Here is a 19,045-nt window from a genome sequence, read left to right on the forward strand (position 1 = left end):
ATATCACTCATATCATTTTCTGATCTGAAAGCAGAGTTGAATACGTTTATTCTTTTGTCACATCCTCACCTTCATCATCAGAACAATAGTGTTGAGAGCAATCATGGCCAGGACGGTGTACTCAAAAGAAGGCGACACAACAAAATGCCACAAACGGTACTGGAACGTGTGGCGGTTCTGCGGCATGTATCGGGTCAAGGGTTTGGCACTGATGGCAAAATCTATGCACGCCCTCTGAAATTCAGAGAGAACAAACAGGGAAGGCAAAAGGAGGAAACAGTGAAAAACAGCAGTATCAAACTATCCTGTTTCTTTAAGTGTTTGCTTTTTTTCTGTTTGCTTTAACTCTCAAAGAAGAAAAAGAAAGTTTCCCATGAGAACATTTATAGATTTAAAAGGAAAATGCACCTCAGTTAAATAGGCTTCATTGACTGTAAATCCATATTTTGCATACAGTAAAGACATAGAAAGGACAGACAGGGAAAAACAAGGTGTGACTAAATTAAATGTGAAAAAAGGAATTGCAAAAATTCTAACAAAGAAAAGACGAGTGGAAAGGTCATGGGTCATTATAAGCATAAATATTACACTTTTCTGGCTTTTCCATCTGACCAGAAGACCTGTGTTAACAAGAACCAGCCGGCTCGTCCTAATGAGCATGTTAAATTCCATTCCGCTGATCAGATCACTAAATTACACCTATGCTGATGCCTGCACGTTTTATTAATGTCTGAACAAGACATGCTGCTGTTAGGAAAAAGATTGAGACACGAATAACGTGCTGTCATCAATACTCCCTCACCTCATTCTTCTCCAGACTGCACTCCTCCATCATCTTATCCCCCTGCTCCTGGAAGGTGATGATGATGAGAGCCACAAAGATGTTGACGAAGAAGAAAGGGAAGACGACAAAATAGATGACGTAGAAGATGGACATCTCCATCCTATTGCCGTGGCTCGGACCTCTGTCCTCCTCTGTCACATCGACGGAGTGCTGCAGGACCCTGGCAGACCAGAGATGCAATGCTAATGAATGCTAACATTATAAAAGCACAACAAAGTGGAAAATTAAGACAATATATCTTATATTTTATTAAGAAAATGTATCACACTGCTTCCTATCAGTCCCCAAAGACGTTAAACTGAGACACTGTGTGCAGGAAAGTTTCCCCTTTTGAACTGTTATACTTTGAAGATGGAAACATTGTTATATCCATCATGAGGTACAGCAACTTTTAGTTCTGGTAAAAACTGTTTGGAAGTATTTGTTCACTGGGGTGGAGATCAAATGCGACTTTGCTATATGGAGGAGGAAATCATTTTAATTCATTTCCCCAGCAGCAGTCAATTAACAAGGGTGGGAACAGCACAAACCCACAAGCACTGCCAGTGAAATATTAGTTTAACTTTATTGTGCTGTAATGAATGGCAGAATCTTTGTTAAATCAATCACAACTGTTATATTTCCTTCATTGAAGGTCAGATTTGACCATTACCAAAAATCAGGGCAGATGTTGAAAGGCTATAATGCTCATAAAAAAAACTAATGAGCCCTCTGAGAAAGGAAAGTGATACTCAGGAAAGCTCCTGATGAATCTTCTGGTCCAGCAGGAGACTTCGCTCGGTTCCAGTCACACACTCACTGAGGCCAGCCCTCTCCAGTGGAAACCGTGAAGAGCGTGAGCAGAGCCCAGATGACGTTGTCGTAGTGAAACTCGTGTCTCTTCCAGTCTCGTCTCTTCACCTCTTTCTTGTCCTTCCCGTAGTCAATGTAGTAACCCCTGAAAGGGAAGGAGAAGTCAACTAAAGTCCATATGAAAAGTAAACAAGTGTGAAATTGTAAGCATGATGATGATTAATAGACGGGTTTGTCACATTTCTGATAGGTTTATTAGGTTTTAGGAGGTCATGGAACATGTGGATAATTTGTCTTTGGAAATGATGAAAGCAAAAAGGAAAAATTGTAAATACTAATAATAATTTATTAGGAAAGAAAAAATGGACAGAACAAAAGAAAGAATAAGAAAGAAAGGACAAATTAACGAACTAAAACACCAAAACAGGGTGAGTTAAAAAAGTGGTAATTAAGAATTAAATAAACAAAAAAACCGAGAGAGAAATAAATAAATAAAAAGACTGCACTAAGGAAGGATGAGATATTGATGTAAATAAGAGGTGATGAACAGAAAAAGGAACTGAGGATTACTGGCAGTCTTTCTCCGTGTCCTTTGAGCTGTCGGTACAGTAAAAGAACTTCCCCTTGAAGAGCTGCACGGCAATGACGGCAAAGATGAACATGAAAAGCTTGTAGACAATTAGGATGTTGAAGACGTTCTTTAGAGACGTCACAACACAGTCAAACACCGCCTGGAAGAGAGGGACATGACCGGGACAAGTCAGGCCAAGAATCAGATATTTCACTTTCACTATATTTATATTCAACATCTAACTGTTGTATATTTACTCATGTAAAGTATGGTGTCATAAAGTAAGGGTTGTTTTTTTTACACTATTATGGGTGTGTTTGAATGCTGAGGAGAGAATCAAACATCTGAGACCTGAAATCAGCTTTAAAACTGCAGCATACAAAGGAAGAAAATACCAAAATTGCACTATTCTGTTACTTCTTCATCTGATTTTCTGACAACATAGCTCATTCATGAACATCTTGTATCTACAGTTTCAAAACCTTTTTATTTGTATGACCTGAAAACCAGCGGTTACCTTGAAAATAATAAATGAACACATGTAATATAAAGTATTGTATATGCCGTTTGTAAAACCTTTAGCTCATGTTCATGTTTTTTTTCCTATAAATGTTGATTACTTCAACTGGTGAATAGAACAAGATGTGGGTTTCGGTTGCATATACTCCAGTTCAAAGTGAATGTTAATAGTGTTCAATGAATTCAACCTGTTAGGACCTTCAACAGTCCGCAGACTCATCAGGATTCACTTCTAACTCTCCCCATCCTATTTCATTGCCTGTTTTTCTTTATTCTGTTTTACTCTCCTGGCTGCAAATCACCCTCCTCTCTGCCCCACTTTTCAATTTATATTATTTGTTCTTCATTATGGGCCAAATGTTTGTCTCTTCAGCACAAACAGAAGGCCTTATGCTTTTGTATGCATCTTCTCTCCCTCACCTCTGATCTTTAGTGTGTATAGTTTACTACTATCAGTGTGTGCAATTTGGACGATGAGATGAGAAGAATCCACTAATACGTAACATTTGTAGCTCTGCTAATTCAGGAACATAATAGACATAACAAAACTGCAAGACTTACAAAATACTTGATCAGAAGAAACTACAAAACAAAAGAGGGAAAGACTGATGTGTGCTAAAATGTAATTCCAGGCTTCAGATCTTTTCTGCCATGTCATGGTTCAGGCATGATGGATGTTTACTTTAGTCAAAATCCCACTTTGCCTTTCCACTTGTTAATGAAACACACATTGGGCAGTTGGTGCCATCTCTTTAATCATCTTTTGATGGCTTGGTCTACTTTTTTAGACACAAGTAACCCAACCAAAATATCAAAGACAGAGCCTATCTGACCTTGAGTTTAGGAAGTCTCTTGATGGTCTTCAGCGGTCTGAGGACACGCAGCACCCTCAGAGATTTGATGGTCTTGATGTCCCGTCCTTTGTTATTTCTGTACAGAAAGACAAACAATGTGAGCATTGCATCATAACAGCATAGTAAGTGTCATATTTTTAGACAGCTTGATTTGTGGACCTGTTTTTAACACATTTCCATGTATGTTTCATCAAACACATTCACATTCTTTGAAAATTGAAATGTGCGCATGTAAAGTTGCTATTTGTTCTGAGAGGAAGACTTTTTCTGTCTTTTACCCCAACACATTGCTGCTGGTCAATCCCACAGAGGCATCATCCACAGACAGATAAAAACAGGAGAGAAGGACGTTTATATCAACAGTTATAAAGCCATAAATAAAATGGAAGTGAGAACACATAACTTACAATTGATTTTAATGACACTCTCATGTGTATACATATGATTAGCTCATGCGAGTAATAAAAATAAATCATGTGACTGACGTGAGGGCGAAGGCCACCAGTGCTCCCACCACGACGATGAAGTCCAGGATGTTCCACAGGTCTCTGAAGTAGGAGCCATCGTGGAGGAGCAGACCCTGGTCAATCATCTGAGGACGACACAGAGCCATGCACAGAATAAGTCTGCCGTATTTCTCTCCCAGTGTGTGGGTTACAAAGAGGACCCAGCTCTTGAACATGCTGTAGTGAATTAATATGAGGTCTGACAAAGCTATCTGTGGTCAGTCGATTGTTATGTTGTGTTAAGAAATTGTGTCAAACAACCCAGCTTGTTTTTTGATCTGTTATTCAAGTAATTTCCCTAATCTACATGGTTCTTAGAAAAAAGAACGCAGAAAAAAAAAGTTTAGTTCCCTTTGATCATATTTACATTTACACACATTTTGTCTTTTCTAAATGAAATCATTGTACCCTTCTTATACAGTAACTCACCTTTATAATCATTTCAAATGTGAAGACTCCGGTGAACACATAGTCAAAATAGCGCAGAACCTGAAAGTCAGTCAGACACAGTGAGAAACAGACGCACGTTCGAAGAAAGATCAGAAAACGAGTTGTAAACTGAATATAAAACAAACAAAAAAACATAAATACATTATTTCCTAAAGGGAAATTCTTTAACTTGTTGCACTGATTTCCTGACATTCACAGCTGTTTTACTGCAGGCTCTCAGCTTGTGGTTTAGTGACACTCCCTTCAAATGATAGTAATACTACACAGCGTAATTAGCCGCATTCCTCCCATAAACAACCGGGCTCAGTGTGTCTCAGAGTTCATTTGAGTCGCTCATCAGAGATTTAATTGCCTCCCATTAAGTAACATTGGCGTCCTTTTGCAAAACAATTTAAGAATTTTTTTTTTAGATGTTTTCTTTCCTTCTTAATGGAATTTCATCTTATTCTTTTAGAGGAAGGGTGCAAAGAGACCCAAGACACAGATAAAGAGTGATTAAAATCATATCTCAGAAGTTCACAAAGAGATTCAGAGTGGTAGAGTAATTGAAACAGCAGAAATATTCTGGCTTTTATTAAGTTATTAATGTTATAGCTGTCCTGCTGTTTCAAAAAGATGATGTGTATGTCAGTGTAAATACAAACCTTGTTCCAGTTGGAGGAGGTGGCTACAGGGTCCTCAGCAGCCAGTGCTATACTGCTGGCAGCGATGACCAGCAGGATGGACATTTCAAAGTACCTGAGGTTCACCACGTAGTGACACACTCGTCGCACCCTGAAGGAGAGCAGAGAGGAGGACATGACTACCACATCTACTAACAGTTAAACTATACAATTTTAATTAGATAATCTTGTATTAAAGTGAGGTTCTCCAGTGGTGAATCTGTGAGACATGAGAGTGTTATGAAGCTTCTTATTCAATTTTCTCAAGACACCGAATACAAATAATTCTCCAAGTGCTTCAATGTTCATTAAGCTTTGAACATGTTGAATATGAATATGTTTTGAATATGTTCCAGTGGTGGAGATTCATTCCTAGAACATACAATACAATGTATTTAGAGCCCCATCATTCCCACATCACACCAACATTATGAAATAATACACATCTACGGGGGTCCATTGCTACAAGGTAGGAGAAGAAGTAAAATCGAACCAGAGTTTATTCTGAGAGGCGTGAGTAGTAGAAACTTACGGGTTGTCAGGTTTGAAGATGAACATGCTGTCTGGCGTCACAGTGTTCACAGGCTTCGTCTCTTCTTCCTCCTTCTCTGATTTACAGGTTTCAGGGTCCTTACTGTTGACTACAGAAGGTCAGGAGATGAAGATTAAGTAATATCATCCTCTTCCTACCAAGTTGGTGAAGGCAACACAAAACCAACCTAAAATTTGCAAGCTCAGTTTTCTGTGTGGGATTTTTAATCTGGAAAATATCCAGTGGGATCTGATGGAGTCGAGCAGCGGTAAACTGAAATTTGGGGACCAGCTTAGATGATGACATGACTCACTGCTCCTCAAAATGCTTTCACTCTGGAAGGGGCAAATTAAAGTGGTTGTAATAGATTTGAAAAAGAGCATGATTTTCTATCTACCATTCTTTGTGCTGTTTCCGGTTTAAAAACATAAAACCACTGATAGCTGAGCGGGTGGTGCATTCATCCAGTCATTGCAAACGGTAGGTCACAATTCATTAGAATACAACGAAATTAACAACGCACCAACTAATCTTAGGTTATGAACACCTGAAAATTGCAGATGTACATGTGCACCTTTACCTGTGATTGTGGAGAGCTCGAACGATGACTGCACTTTGGGCACCTCGATGATCACACTGGAGCTGAGCTGAGATTTATCCAGGTCCTGCTCTGTCTCCTTCTCTTCTTTGCTGTCCTCTGGGATCACAGGTGGTTCAGTCGGTGGAGGAGGCTCCTCCTGCTGCTGACGGCACTGGTCATCGGTGTGGCTCTGGTTTTCTATTGGGTCGCTGTCCCCTCTTTCGCTCTGATCACCCTGTCTGTAGATTCAAAGAGAACAGATTATTGTACAGGCACGAAGACAGCGATATGCTCACAGCCTGGTTGCTGCTGCTGGTTAATATGTAGGCTCGTAAAATAGACAAGCCATAAAAAATCATGAGTAGATGCTTGAATTAAGGGGAAGTCTGAGTGATTCTCTTACAAGGACAAGGGCGAATGCAGTTATTGATTTGTAAAATAAAGTAATAATGAGACGTGTTATGGCACAGCATAAGACAAACTGAAAGGAAAAAACGCAATTAAAACAAAAATTTTAAGCCCATGTGAGAAATTCTGGCTCATTCATTGCAATAAGTCTGCTGTTACATGAAATGATCAAACTCAGAGATGATCATTGTGTCTCTTTTGCTGATATTAATAGTGACATTAGCTTAAAAAGTGTTGGTGCTCAGGAATGCACTGAGGAAAGGACACTTTGCTGCACACAAACAAAAAGATGTTTGTTGAGCAGCTGTTGGTCCGTCTCACCCGCTCTCCTCATGTTTGGACTCCTCTTCCTCTTTGTTTTCAGGCTCCGCAGCCTTCTCCTCTACTTTCCCAGGGTTTATAATCTTCTCCCCGCTGACCGAGCAACTCATCAAGTGGCTTCCGTTGCCAGGAGAAGACCCCTGACTTCTGGTCTCACTCTGATGGTCATCGTGATGCAGCCCCCTTCTGCCTCTGATCCTGCCGTGACCCCCGATGTCAGGAGTCAGTGTGTCAATGTTATCTGGAGGTCTGAACTTCTTCACCGCCCTGTGCTGACGCTCGCCATTCAGTCGGGGGCTTCGACGCCCACTCAGGGGTTTGTGACTCTGATTTACACCCAGTTTTCCGCTCTCAGTGACGGGCTCTGGTTCGGGAGGCTCTGGTATCGTCATGGAAACAGACTCAGTGAGGGGTACGTTTGTAGGATCCAGCGACTCGGACACCAGCACTGACATTGGGGGGTCAGGTATGTCATCAGAGACAGCAGCGTCCAGGGGCATATCCATGGCCATGGAGGAGCCTGAAGCCTGGATCTTGGCTGGGGAGGCCGGGGGGTCTGCCAGGCCCTTCAGACTCCCAGACGGTGTGTGCTGCATGGCCTTGCGGTGCAGCGACAGTGGACGTCCGTGCTGGACCTGGGCCGAAGCAGGAGAGCCGTCTTTCTCCTCGCTGGGGGCGTTGCACAGGATCTCTCTGCTGGACATCTGGCGGTGTCTGCGCAGCTGGCTGGTCCTCTGCTCCCACACTGACATGGTCATCCTCTTTCTTCTCTCTCTCCTGGACATGAAAGAGTTAGAGGGGTTGAGTGGTGGAGGTGGGCGGCCCTCCCTGATGCTGCCCTGGGCCTCATCCAGGGAGCAGGAGTAGGTAGGCCGGCTGCGGTGAATGGCTCTTTTCCTGTACAGGTAGGGCCGCCTCCTCCGGCTTCCCCTAAGAAGAGCAAGAAAAGAAAAAATGTCAGCATGTAAAGGCAGAAAACTTCATATACAGAAGAAAATTCAGCAGGTTTAGTTTCAGTTTAGCTGTATTCATTTATTGATCCAGTTGTGAAATAATTTTGCTTGCATGCTGCAAATTTTACAAAAAAGTGATCTGATTCAAACTGAAGTCCAAAAATAACTTAAAACACAAATTTGGTTCCTTTTCGTTAGAAGAAATGTACATCAGCAATCAAAACGTGGTCCAAAAAATGAATATCACAGTACATAGCAAGTTTGGTTTGATGTTCAAGCAGTTTATTAACAACAAAGAAAAATTTCATTTCACCATGAAGCAATTTACTGGATCAATGATGATGAAAAAAAATTAACCAAGCCAGGAACTGTTGTGTGACTTTAATAACAAAAAGAGAAAGATGCAGAATGAAATCAGTGGAATCAATCTTAGAAATGTGGACTAAAACAGGTTTGGAGAGCTGGAAGGAACAGGACAGAGCATGAACAGAAGGCATGAGTCTGGGACATTTACCCATTTAAGAAAAAAATCAGGCAGGTGTGAGTGAGAGATTCAGAGGGCTAAACAGACAGTGTTACTTACTGGAGCGTGGACTCTTGTGTGGTCCGTGTTATCAATGAGCGATTGGTTGAAAACAAGACATTAGTGCTTTTGTGAGCAGAGACAAAACAGGCCAGGAGACACACAGCAAGCCGGCCTTTTCAGACAAAGACCAAAGTCATGAAAACAACTGTACAGACTGTGAATGCCACTCACCAGCTGCTCTTATTCATTGCTTAAGGGCAAAACTTGTCTTTCCATAGAATGACACAAAAATAATATATTAATTTAAAATTTCAGCAACATCTTGTATTATAGTTGCAACAGAATTACTGCACTTCCATTGTGTACATCTCTTTTTTCAATGTTCATAATTAATTAAAGCTATGTTTGGAGGTTAAACTAACTGGACTCTTGATGCTTTGTTGTGTGTCTCCATTAGAGCCAAGCGGCACATTGACAAACAAGATGAAAGCAGTATTAGAAACAAATTAAACAATATTCATAAACGTCAACAGTAAGCGCAACATTGATAAGAAGACATCATAAGTAGACTGAGATGTAGGACAATCTGAGCTACAGAATGGGTACAGGTAGAAAAAACAGAGATGGGCTCCTTCAGCAAACACAGGTGAGGAGTGCAAGTTTCAATACCCTTTGAACAAAACCAGCACATTGGGATGCAGCTCTGAACACCACTGCCACCTCAGAGCACTCACATATTAGCATTCTTTCAGGACATGCTCGTGGAGCTGAACGAGGAGCTTCAAGTGCCAAACTTCAAAATATTCAGAAAACCAAAGCGCATTTGGGAAAGGGATTAATGACTTCACAGTGGAAGAAAAAGTGTACACACACTGACGACACTATCCGAATATTCCGCTCCGAATATCTCTTGCATTACTTCAAAAGTATTCTCAGTGAGTGTGTGTGCAAATTTTCTGTTTTTCTTCCTTTGAACATGCTGACCAGATGCATGCGTTCCCAAGGTGAAATCATAATCAACATGCAGCATCGTGTGTCTTTTTTTCATTTAGAAAATGCTGTCACGCAAGTTTCTTTAGGGTCAGCGGGGGCAGGTACTGCCAGAGTTTCATAGCTGACATCAGAGATTAGACCAAGAACCCTTAAAGTTCAGAGTGTCCTCTCTGAATACAGATGCCATCCCAGATGACCCAGTGGTATTCCAGTCTTCTCTATGGGCTCTGACGGGAGCCTGACCCTCAACTGGCTCGACTGAAACTTGTCAACGTCTACTCTTTTTTTTTTATTCCCTATGAGTACATTTTAGAAAGAAGGGCAAAGCCTCAGAAAAGAAAGACAGAGAGAAAAGAAAATGAAAAGTACAAAACCTCATGTTGAGAAAATGTGTTCTTGTAACATCTTCTACATGCCCATGCAACAAACTGCTTGTTCCTCAATACACAGCGTGCATACAGAACAAGAGATTCCCAATCCTGTTCATGCACATGCACCACCTATGACAAGGCAATGTGCAATCAAATTCTGAGGGAAAAAAACATCTATTCTGCCAGCTGGAAACCTGGTCATTGAGGAAAAAAAGAGGTCACATTACTTTATGAAGTCAAATTTTAACACTTTATTCCACTTTCTTGAACTCTTCCTTCAACAATGTCCGCTTTGCTGAGTACAGAAGTACATCACTGTAATGGGCACATCATCTTAATTTGGACACCAAGTAACCCTGTCTCCATGACAACACTATAAGCACCTCCCACCCTGGAGCGGAACCAGTAACCATGGAGATATAGACTTCAATTTGGAGCAAATTACAGTGCTGGGAGCAGACAGAGGCACGATAGCAGACCTTTCGGTAAGGAGGTAGCAATAAGTCTGTAGTGGGACAGCACCAAATACTTGTTCTCTCAGCAGCCCCTCAAGTGATATATAAGTGCTACAAGCCAGCACTCACACAGCTGTGCAACTCTGTATTGATGACCCTCAGCCTCCATTTATAACTACACTACATGCTGTAGTTTCATTAGTAATCCAAATCTATTGCACCATATAACCAGATGCTGGAGGCTACAGCAGCTCATGAGAAGTGATGTACTGTGTGTTAGTCCTGCGTACACACTCGCTGGTAGAAAGCAGAGGGGGAGACAGACAGCAGGAGGAGAGGAGGAGGTCAGGCAGGAGGAGGTTGCACACAGCACTTACTCTGACGACATAAAGGAGGACAACGGTCCGACCTCCTTCGCCTTCTGGAGAGCATGCTTCTGGTTGAATGCTGCCTCTGCTTCCTCTTCATCCTGATCAAAAGAGGAGGAGAGCAAAAAAGCAGCCGAACAACTGTATCATATGTGATTTTAAATAATTTAACAGAATCAAAGTGATAAAAGGAGGAAAGAGCAGAACTGGACATGAAAGAGGGGAAAGATTATTTAAACTAGTCTGCATTAAGTAACAGAATCTCAGAGCAATAAAAGCCCACATAGGAAGGCTTGTTTTTCAATGCATCTGTTTTGTTATTCATGTTTTCTTACCTTGGTAAGCTCTTGTGCATTGGCAAGGTTATCCACAGCAATGGCCAAGAAGACATTCAGCAGAGTGTCTGGTCACACCGATGTCAAAGACTCAAACAGCATGAACTCCTTGTTAAGAGACAGATAGAGTTAGTAGTACTGCAGACTCCACTAAGAATCAACAACCCAGTCTGCACCTCTGCAGCTCGGAAATCAGGAAGATGAGTGAATAATGTACAATGGGATGCACATGTTGTTCTGTGTTTGCTACATGTGTCATGCATGTGTCAGTAAGTGTTTATTTGACTTATCCAATGGACACAAAAAAAACTTACAATAATTCAGTTTTAAGAATCTTTCTAAAAAATGACCAGACCTTCATAAATGAAAGCCTTTGTTGAGTCAAAATTGCAAAATAAAGTTACTAAATGGTTACAAATAAAAATACAATTACATAGAAAAAGTAATAATAGTAGTTAAACCTAAGTTACGTAGTGAAAAGAAGAGACTTAATGCTGCATGCATCATTTTGAAATGTAACCTTCTATGTTTTCTTAAAAGGACAGTAATGAAGGATACAGTTTCCAAAAAGAGTGAGCACTATAAAGTAGATGGAGGACCACATGCCAGACTTTACTCCTCCTTGAGAGCGAATGCCATTGTACATCACCTCGTTCCAGTCCTCTCCAGTCAGGATCTGTGAAAACCCACCCGCAATAGCACACAATCTCACAGAATATCATTGACAAAAGTGAGCGTCACTGATGAGCTCAGATATATATTCCACATTCGACCAAAATGTAGTTGCACTCAATATTATATTTCCTGTATATTTTGATTTGCAGTATTAAACATGTGGGAAGACTGTGTGAAGTTGAGAGAAAGCCATTTGTCAGGTTTATTTCCAGACCTGGAAAACAGTCATGATAGCTGCAGGAAAGGTATCAAAGTTGGTCGGGGTGTAGTCCTCGAAGATGAACCTGTGAAAAAGATGTTACACATATGACAGAGCTGGGTCGAGTCTATATTTATTGTTTCATTCAGATAAACGTCTGCCTACAATTTGCCAGTCTACGATAGCCTGACTGAAAAACCTGGGGCGTTTTTTTTTTTCTTTCTGTGTCTTCTGTATTCTCGAAGCCGGTTTGTTAAAAGGTCATGCTTATCTACCTCAGCCAGCTTTTACTGACACAACACCTTGTGAGGAAACAGCCTTCAATTTAGGGGGAAACCAAACAACAATAGATGTATGTGTAACAAAGGTAGAGTCTTAAATCTCTACTGAGCTCAAATAGTGTCTTTGTGCGATAAAAACAACTGTGAATGGGCCCTTTAAACTGTGTGTATTCAATAAGGAGGAATCTACTCAACCATGCAGTCTAATTTAGACTGTTTTTATGTTTGTGAATGTGCATTCACTAGAGCCACAGTCGAGTGGGGGAGAAACATTGTCAGCAGTACATTATTTGTCTCCCTGCCTGGCTAGTTGCTTCATTTCTTTATGGCATTATGCCAGAACTATAATCAATAATATTTTACTCAAAGGACTGTACCTGCCACCGAAGAGCTGCATGCCGAGGAGTGCGAATACAAGAATGAAGAGAAAGAGCAGGAAGATCAGGGAGATGATGGACTTCATGGAGTTCATCAGAGAGACAACCAGGTTTCTCAGAGACGCCCAATACCTTCACAGTAACCAGATACCACATTAGTGCAAAAAAAAAAAAAAAAAAAAAAATTAAATATGAGACTTTTGTGCACTCTGGACAAAAATACTATTTATTAAGTGCATTTTTGCAGGTGTTGCTTGAGTACAACTGCAAATGTGAAAAAAAGTTGTATAAGGCCTTCTGTGGCTCCAGAAGGGAGCTGAGCAAATTCTGATGAATCACCACAAGTTATGTCACTTGAGTCAGCGTTGGTTGGGTTTCAAGAGTACAAGTATGAAAATAAAAGTCTGGGGTTGCAGAGTTATAGAGTGAGCTCAACAGACTTCTGTAGCTGCTCCTCATCTGTGACCAGCATAAAGCCTGGGACACACTGCCTGCGTGGTGTGTGCATGGTGTTCGCAGAGCATCTTGATATTCATTGCGCCACCCATGTTAACAAGTTAGAGCAGCCATACAGCCTGCCTTCCACACCTCACTGCTGCAGCGCGTCATCTAGAGTTTCATATCGCCTATTTTTAACGCGTTACGTGTGTAATTCCCAGCAAAAATAGACATGTGCACTTTATAGTCATGGCAGAAACCCAGTGGAGGCTCTAAATATATTATGTCTATAATTTAAAAGCTGAAGAGCAGTATTTCCTTGGTTCTCTCTCTCTCTCTCTCTCTCTCTCTCTCTCTCTCTCTCTATGTCTGGTGGTGTTTTGCTCTAAATGAGGATGAACAAAAATCATGTGAATGTTTTTTGGTTAAAACTCCTCACTTGTTGGATCTCAAACATTTTATTACATATGGCCATTATTCAACAGAGACTCAATGTTGATTGAAAGGGCTGGCAGTAGCAGCTCCGCAACAGACACGCTGCCAGTGTGGTAACACACACGCGAGCGAGCTGCACCAGTACAGTGAAGCAGCTGTCATGCACATGCAAAGGAGGCACTGTTTCCCAGGTGTAACTCAAACCTCTGTATTTATGTAGGGTGTGAGCAGGAAGGACAGTCTGTAGAGTTGCATTATGGGTAATGCAGGTGCCAGGTTGTGACAAGGGAGAAAAATCACTGGAAAGAAAAAGACTATGTTTCTTGTTCTGCGGCATTGATTTTGATGCTTTTTTTTTTTTTTTTTTTTTTTTTTACCGTCTATCATCAGTCCAACAATATTATGGGCATGCATGCTAAATCATTGGGGCGCTCTTAAAATGCAAGCGATAGCGGTATATTTATGCTACTTCACTGTATATATTGCTCTGTAAAAAAATATAAATTGCATTGGCCTATACTTAAATATTTATTTTTATGGAGGTTTGTTTCATCTTTTATATTTATACAAAGCAACAACCCTAAGCAGAAAAAAATGTTTTAAAGGGGATCAATAAAAATATAATCCCCAAAAACCACATAGTAAATTATATTAATGTGAAAGAGAAAACTGCACATAACACCAACATTTGAATTGATATTGTTGATAGCTTTCAGTCAACATTGGCATGTTTCTTGTAAATAATGTGGCATCTAAACAGATGGCAAAGAGTGAGGAAGGCTGTGATACTAACTTAGTGATCTTAAAGATCCTCAGCAGACGGAGTGCACGCAGGACACTGATGCCAAAGGAAGTGCCAGGCCTGAAGAAACCCCACAGCACTTCAAAGATGCTGCCAACGATCACCTAAAGAGACATGAACATGGTTTACAAGGAATTACATCTTTGTTGATATCACACAGGATATATACCAACAGCTGTGAGTGAAGGTCAAGAACGATAGAGGCAAAGATACTGCAGAGACAGTTGTGAAAGAATAGAGGACTGATTCTGCATAATTTAAGAACACATGCAACTGAATTTTGGGAGAAAAAAAACACAAAGAGATGGAGATGGAGTACTGACACTGCAGTCAAAGCAGTTAAAGGAGGAGTGGAAGTAGAGGCGAGGCCCCAAGCTGTACATCTTCAGGAACATCTCAGTCAGGAACAGAGCAAGGAACAGAAACTCTGCATAGTCTGGAACAACAACAACAACAAAGAAAAGTATTTAAATGTTGGAACTAACAGTTCCACTGGTGACGAAAAGGTGTGCCGACTTACTGAGTGCATCTTATTTTTCGAAACGTGGTGTGACTCACAGAGGAAGTTGGACAGCCACAGGGGCTGGTTGTGGTGAACAATGGCGACACACAGTGTGTTGAGAGCCACAAGGCCGAGCACTGTCCAGTAGAACGTATGTGTCTTCACCACGCGGCGGATGGAGATGCGTAGGAGACGCTCCTTGCGGCGGAAATATGCTGTTGGACCTCTCTTAGCACTTCTGATACTTGCTCTGGCCATGGGGATGCCTTGGTGGGGAGAAGAGAGTGGGAACTGTGATCAAACAGTGTTCGTACAGCATGTTCCCACTCTGAATCTTAAATTGTGCCCACAACAGTGTGATGTTTACAGCAGTAACATAAAAACTGCAGCAGAGCTCAGTGTGCCTTCCTATGCCTTACGCTTTATGTGTCCATATTTATGAGCCTGTCCAAACGCCCACTCACCCACAGAGGAGACGTCACCATATTGCTCCTCTCCTGGTTGCCCTTGATGCACCACGTCCATGCCTCTCCTCTTGATTGTGGTGGCTCGCTTCAACACTGCAGACAGAGCAGGGTGAACATAAAAAGAACAAAGTGTTTAACCTGTTCATTCTGTGACATTAGAGGGAGCACACTGTGAGGGCAGTGACACAAGGGGGACTATTGGGAAACATGACCACAAAAAATTGTTAACTTTTCTGCTGAGATCACGTCAGATTGAATTAAAGAATTAATTTTTTGTTGGTTGTCATGTCAATGTGGCCTGAAACTGACTTGTGGACAACCACCCTCACATTTTAAACACGTTAGAGACATCCATTCTTAGACCGAGGCAGTATGTGATGAAGAGAATATGATGAAGCAAATGATGAGAGGAAATTAAAGTGAAAGTCATTTGCATGACTCATTAATGTCTGTGAGGTTTTAGCTGAAAGGGAAAAATTGAGCTCAATATCATTGCGGTTAAATGAGACAAAAATGATCATTTAATGTTAGAGTAATGATCCAAAAAAACTGAAAGCAAACCTTCTAATGCTCTTTTATGATCTCCATCATGCTCCGGGGTGACTTAACAGTCCATGCATGTCTGTTAATTGAAGCGTGTTCAAGTGCTGCCATACACTACAGGAACACACTGTGCAGTGCACACATGCCGGAGTGAGCGTGATGAGCATGTTTCAACCCTTTTCTCTGACAGGTGTGTTTATGTTTACCTTTTGTCCTGTCGTACCATGACTCATTCCTTCCCACTGTCTTGTGATTTCTGAATCTACTTGCGGTCAATATTTGCTTGGGGACTTTTTAATAAGCCACTGATCAAACACACACACACAAATATTGCTGCCGTTTCTCACAGTGTTTTTATTAGAGGCGGGAAGTCTTGTCAACACACAAACAGACACACACAAGCACATCCATGCTGCTGCCTTTTCAGACCACTGGTTGCTAAGGCAACTGCAGTGCACCACCTTTCTTTTCAATCAAAGCTATCAGAGCTTCTGCATTTATTTCCATCACAACGGCCGGAGCCACGGTCTGTTTCGACTACAGATTAGCATTGCACAATTTAATTTGACCATGTCAGAGCGTCTTTGTAGAAGCAACTCCAACAAGGATTTGCTTCCCCCTTTCTTGTTGAAATGTTTGTTTGTGTGCTTTTTAGCGGCAGCGTGAGTGTTGCAGAATGGATTGTGAAGTTGGTGAGGCAAAGTGCAGAATAGAGGACGGTTCTCACCATAGGCACCACCTGTACTCCACTCTGGGAGCCTCCTGAGAGCTGCCAATCAATCAACATTTAATAAAAGCCCTGCTGATTTAGGGAGGAGGAAAGGTCACAGCAGAGTTGAGAGGGTCAGAGCACCACTTGGCTGTCTGTTGGGCACTGAGTCCAATGACAGGCTTTGCACTATCAGCGATAATGCTATCTATGTGGTCCTGAGAATTGTTGATAAAGATGTTATGGTGTGCGTGATCTGTATCTAATATATCACACTATATAAACATAGAGTAAAGATATATATTTTTTGTCAATTTTCTTGCTCAGCAGTGAAATTTGAGCACCACTAAGAGTCTATGGCCATGCTAGCAGCTCTATGAGGCGTTGAGCTTAATGCTGATACCCTCTGCAGAGCCTAATGATACATCACAACATTTTAAAATGATAGAAATGCTCAGCGAACATTTGGTGCATTTAAGTATTAGTGTTGATACCCACATGCTGTTCTTAAAGGAGCAGCGTGTTGGATTTAGTGGCATCTGGTGAGGTTACAGATTGCAACTATTTGAACACAACTCGCCTCACCCTCTGCTTGCAGGAGACTCTACGGTTGCTGCAAAATTTACAGAAACCAAAAGTCCCTCTCTAGAGGCAGTGTTTGGTTTGTCCCTTCTGCGCTACTTTAGAAAAATGGTAGGGGAACATGGCGGGCTCTGTGGAACAGGACCTGCTCCCTATGTAGCTATGAAGGGCTCATTCTGAAGTAACCAAAAAACAGTGATCACAGTTTTAGGAGATTTTACACAATTAGGAATATTATATTCCATGTATGCCAATAGATGCCCCTAAATTCTACATACAGTACCTTTAAGCAGGTAATATGTTCACTATGTTACTTTAGCAAAGTCATTAGTTTTAGTATTATTTGGTCATCAATTGAAGTATTAGAGAATTTAAACTTTTGGTTACATGATGGCACCAGTTGATCTACTTTTGAGCTAAATGCTAACTCAGCATTGTAAAAGTTGAACATGATGGGAATGTTAGTTTTTGGTCATCAACTAAACTATTGGACAAATTGATGCTGTCAATGAAAAATAAGAGGACAACCATAGTCTTTAAAATTGATCATCTGGAAACATGAATGTCAAAACCAAATTTCAAAATAATCAATTCAATATTTTTTAAATCTTTTCTCTCAAAACAACACATCAACCTCCTGGTTAAACTAAAGGAAAGTCAGGATCGTTAGAACGTATCATCTGGGAACTATGAATAGCAACATATTGAGATATTTTAGTCTGGTTGTCATTTCTTGAGCCACTACAATGGCAAAAGGGATCAGTCAGATTAAAATGCTATTTAGTTCAGTGGGAGGAGTTTTTATTCCTATCTTTAAAAAAATTGTGTCAACCTTAAAGCACATACAAATACAGAGTACAAACGACACCAGCATATGCCTGGATGGCCTTTCCAAAGCACATTTGGCAGTATTAAATTGAGACAGCATGTAGAGCAATGTTGGAATAGCAGAAAGACAAAGTGCACAATGCAACCAGGAAAAACTAAGATCTCAGGCTGACTTACCATCGAGGGCAGAAGGTCCTGGATTCTTATTCTCCTCTGCAAGCATTACTTCCTCTGGAAAGCAAAGAGTATGATCAGTACTGAGCAGCAGATGACAGCTCAGATGGAAAGAGATATACTGGCATCTTTTGTAACTGTATTTACAGCTTATTTAGTGCAGAACAAACAGCTGACAAGTTGCAGCACATAGTCCCACTTTCTACATTTTAAAAGGAATTTTCAATTTGTCTTATCTCATTGAGGAAAAGCTGATGTGTGACTGTGGGGCTGAAGCCACCTGCTCTGTCGATCCAGGCCCGGTAGCCGTTGAGCTCTCTCTCAATCTGTTGCTGGCGTCTCAGCTTCATGAAGGCCCTGCGGTTCTCGACTCTCTCCCTCTCCTTGGCAAATTCCCTGCACAAACAAACCAAACCCCAGAATAATGTATTTACTCTCTGAGGGTGCGGGAGAGGAGAGGAGAGGAGGTGGGGAATGGAGAGGAAGTCAAATGATGTTTCTTCCATCTCGCTGAAGAGATAATAACAATGGATCCCCCAATGACCTTTCTGTAAACTAATTAACTTGTATAGACACCTTGTAGTGAATCTGCATAGTTTGACTCGACAGTCGCTGGTTTCTACCAACCAGTGAAAAAGCAAGTTACAGTTAGTCTGTCTTACTGTCTAGGTCACAATATGTTGAATCAACAGGACAACAAAACGAGTATAGTGTTATATAGCTTATAAAGTTGAGGACCTGAAATATAGAGGGCTGAACCTAGGTATGTCACAACTCTATACTACCCAGTAATTCTAAACAAGTTTTGTGTATGTAGTTTGTTCAACTGAAACAATGACTAAGTGAAGTGTACTCTAATCAAGCGGGATGCATACTTGAAAATACAGTTGATTTTTGAGTGTGCTGTTGATGTAAAGTACCCTATAATTCCACAATGAGGCACAAAGGATTGACAGCTGGATGAAAAATATATTGTGGATGTGGTGAGAAGCA

At 41.1% G+C, this 19,045-nt stretch overlaps 1 protein-coding gene across 1 annotated transcript in view; it reads right to left on the reverse strand.

Annotated features, from left to right (window-relative positions):
• LOC138621195 (voltage-dependent R-type calcium channel subunit alpha-1E) overlaps positions 1–19,045 on the reverse strand; it is a 101,480-nt gene that overhangs the window by 12,434 nt on the left and 70,001 nt on the right. Inside the window, exons 10-32 of the mRNA XM_069699050.1 lie at positions 18,333–18,448; positions 18,056–18,109; positions 16,487–16,528; positions 15,214–15,309; positions 14,806–15,015; positions 14,571–14,683; positions 14,239–14,351; positions 12,573–12,704; positions 11,930–11,999; positions 11,599–11,716; positions 11,041–11,108; positions 10,715–10,806; positions 7,040–7,969; positions 6,311–6,549; positions 5,731–5,839; positions 5,181–5,310; positions 4,516–4,575; positions 4,066–4,172; positions 3,560–3,656; positions 2,207–2,367; positions 1,644–1,781; positions 803–1,004; positions 70–234 (exon numbers count right to left, since the gene is read on the reverse strand). Of these exons, the coding sequence (XP_069555151.1) occupies positions 70–234; positions 803–1,004; positions 1,644–1,781; positions 2,207–2,367; positions 3,560–3,656; positions 4,066–4,172; positions 4,516–4,575; positions 5,181–5,310; positions 5,731–5,839; positions 6,311–6,549; positions 7,040–7,969; positions 10,715–10,806; positions 11,041–11,108; positions 11,599–11,716; positions 11,930–11,999; positions 12,573–12,704; positions 14,239–14,351; positions 14,571–14,683; positions 14,806–15,015; positions 15,214–15,309; positions 16,487–16,528; positions 18,056–18,109; positions 18,333–18,448 (3,562 nt within the window). The remainder of the gene's footprint in view (positions 1–69; positions 235–802; positions 1,005–1,643; positions 1,782–2,206; positions 2,368–3,559; positions 3,657–4,065; positions 4,173–4,515; positions 4,576–5,180; positions 5,311–5,730; positions 5,840–6,310; positions 6,550–7,039; positions 7,970–10,714; positions 10,807–11,040; positions 11,109–11,598; positions 11,717–11,929; positions 12,000–12,572; positions 12,705–14,238; positions 14,352–14,570; positions 14,684–14,805; positions 15,016–15,213; positions 15,310–16,486; positions 16,529–18,055; positions 18,110–18,332; positions 18,449–19,045) is intronic.

This window comes from Brachyistius frenatus, unplaced genomic scaffold (assembly GCF_029030835.1).
Source record: "Brachyistius frenatus isolate BFR_SWC_R1_liver_20210118 unplaced genomic scaffold, ASM2903083v1 Contig_29, whole genome shotgun sequence".
Lineage (NCBI taxonomy): Eukaryota > Metazoa > Chordata > Actinopteri > Embiotocidae > Brachyistius > Brachyistius frenatus.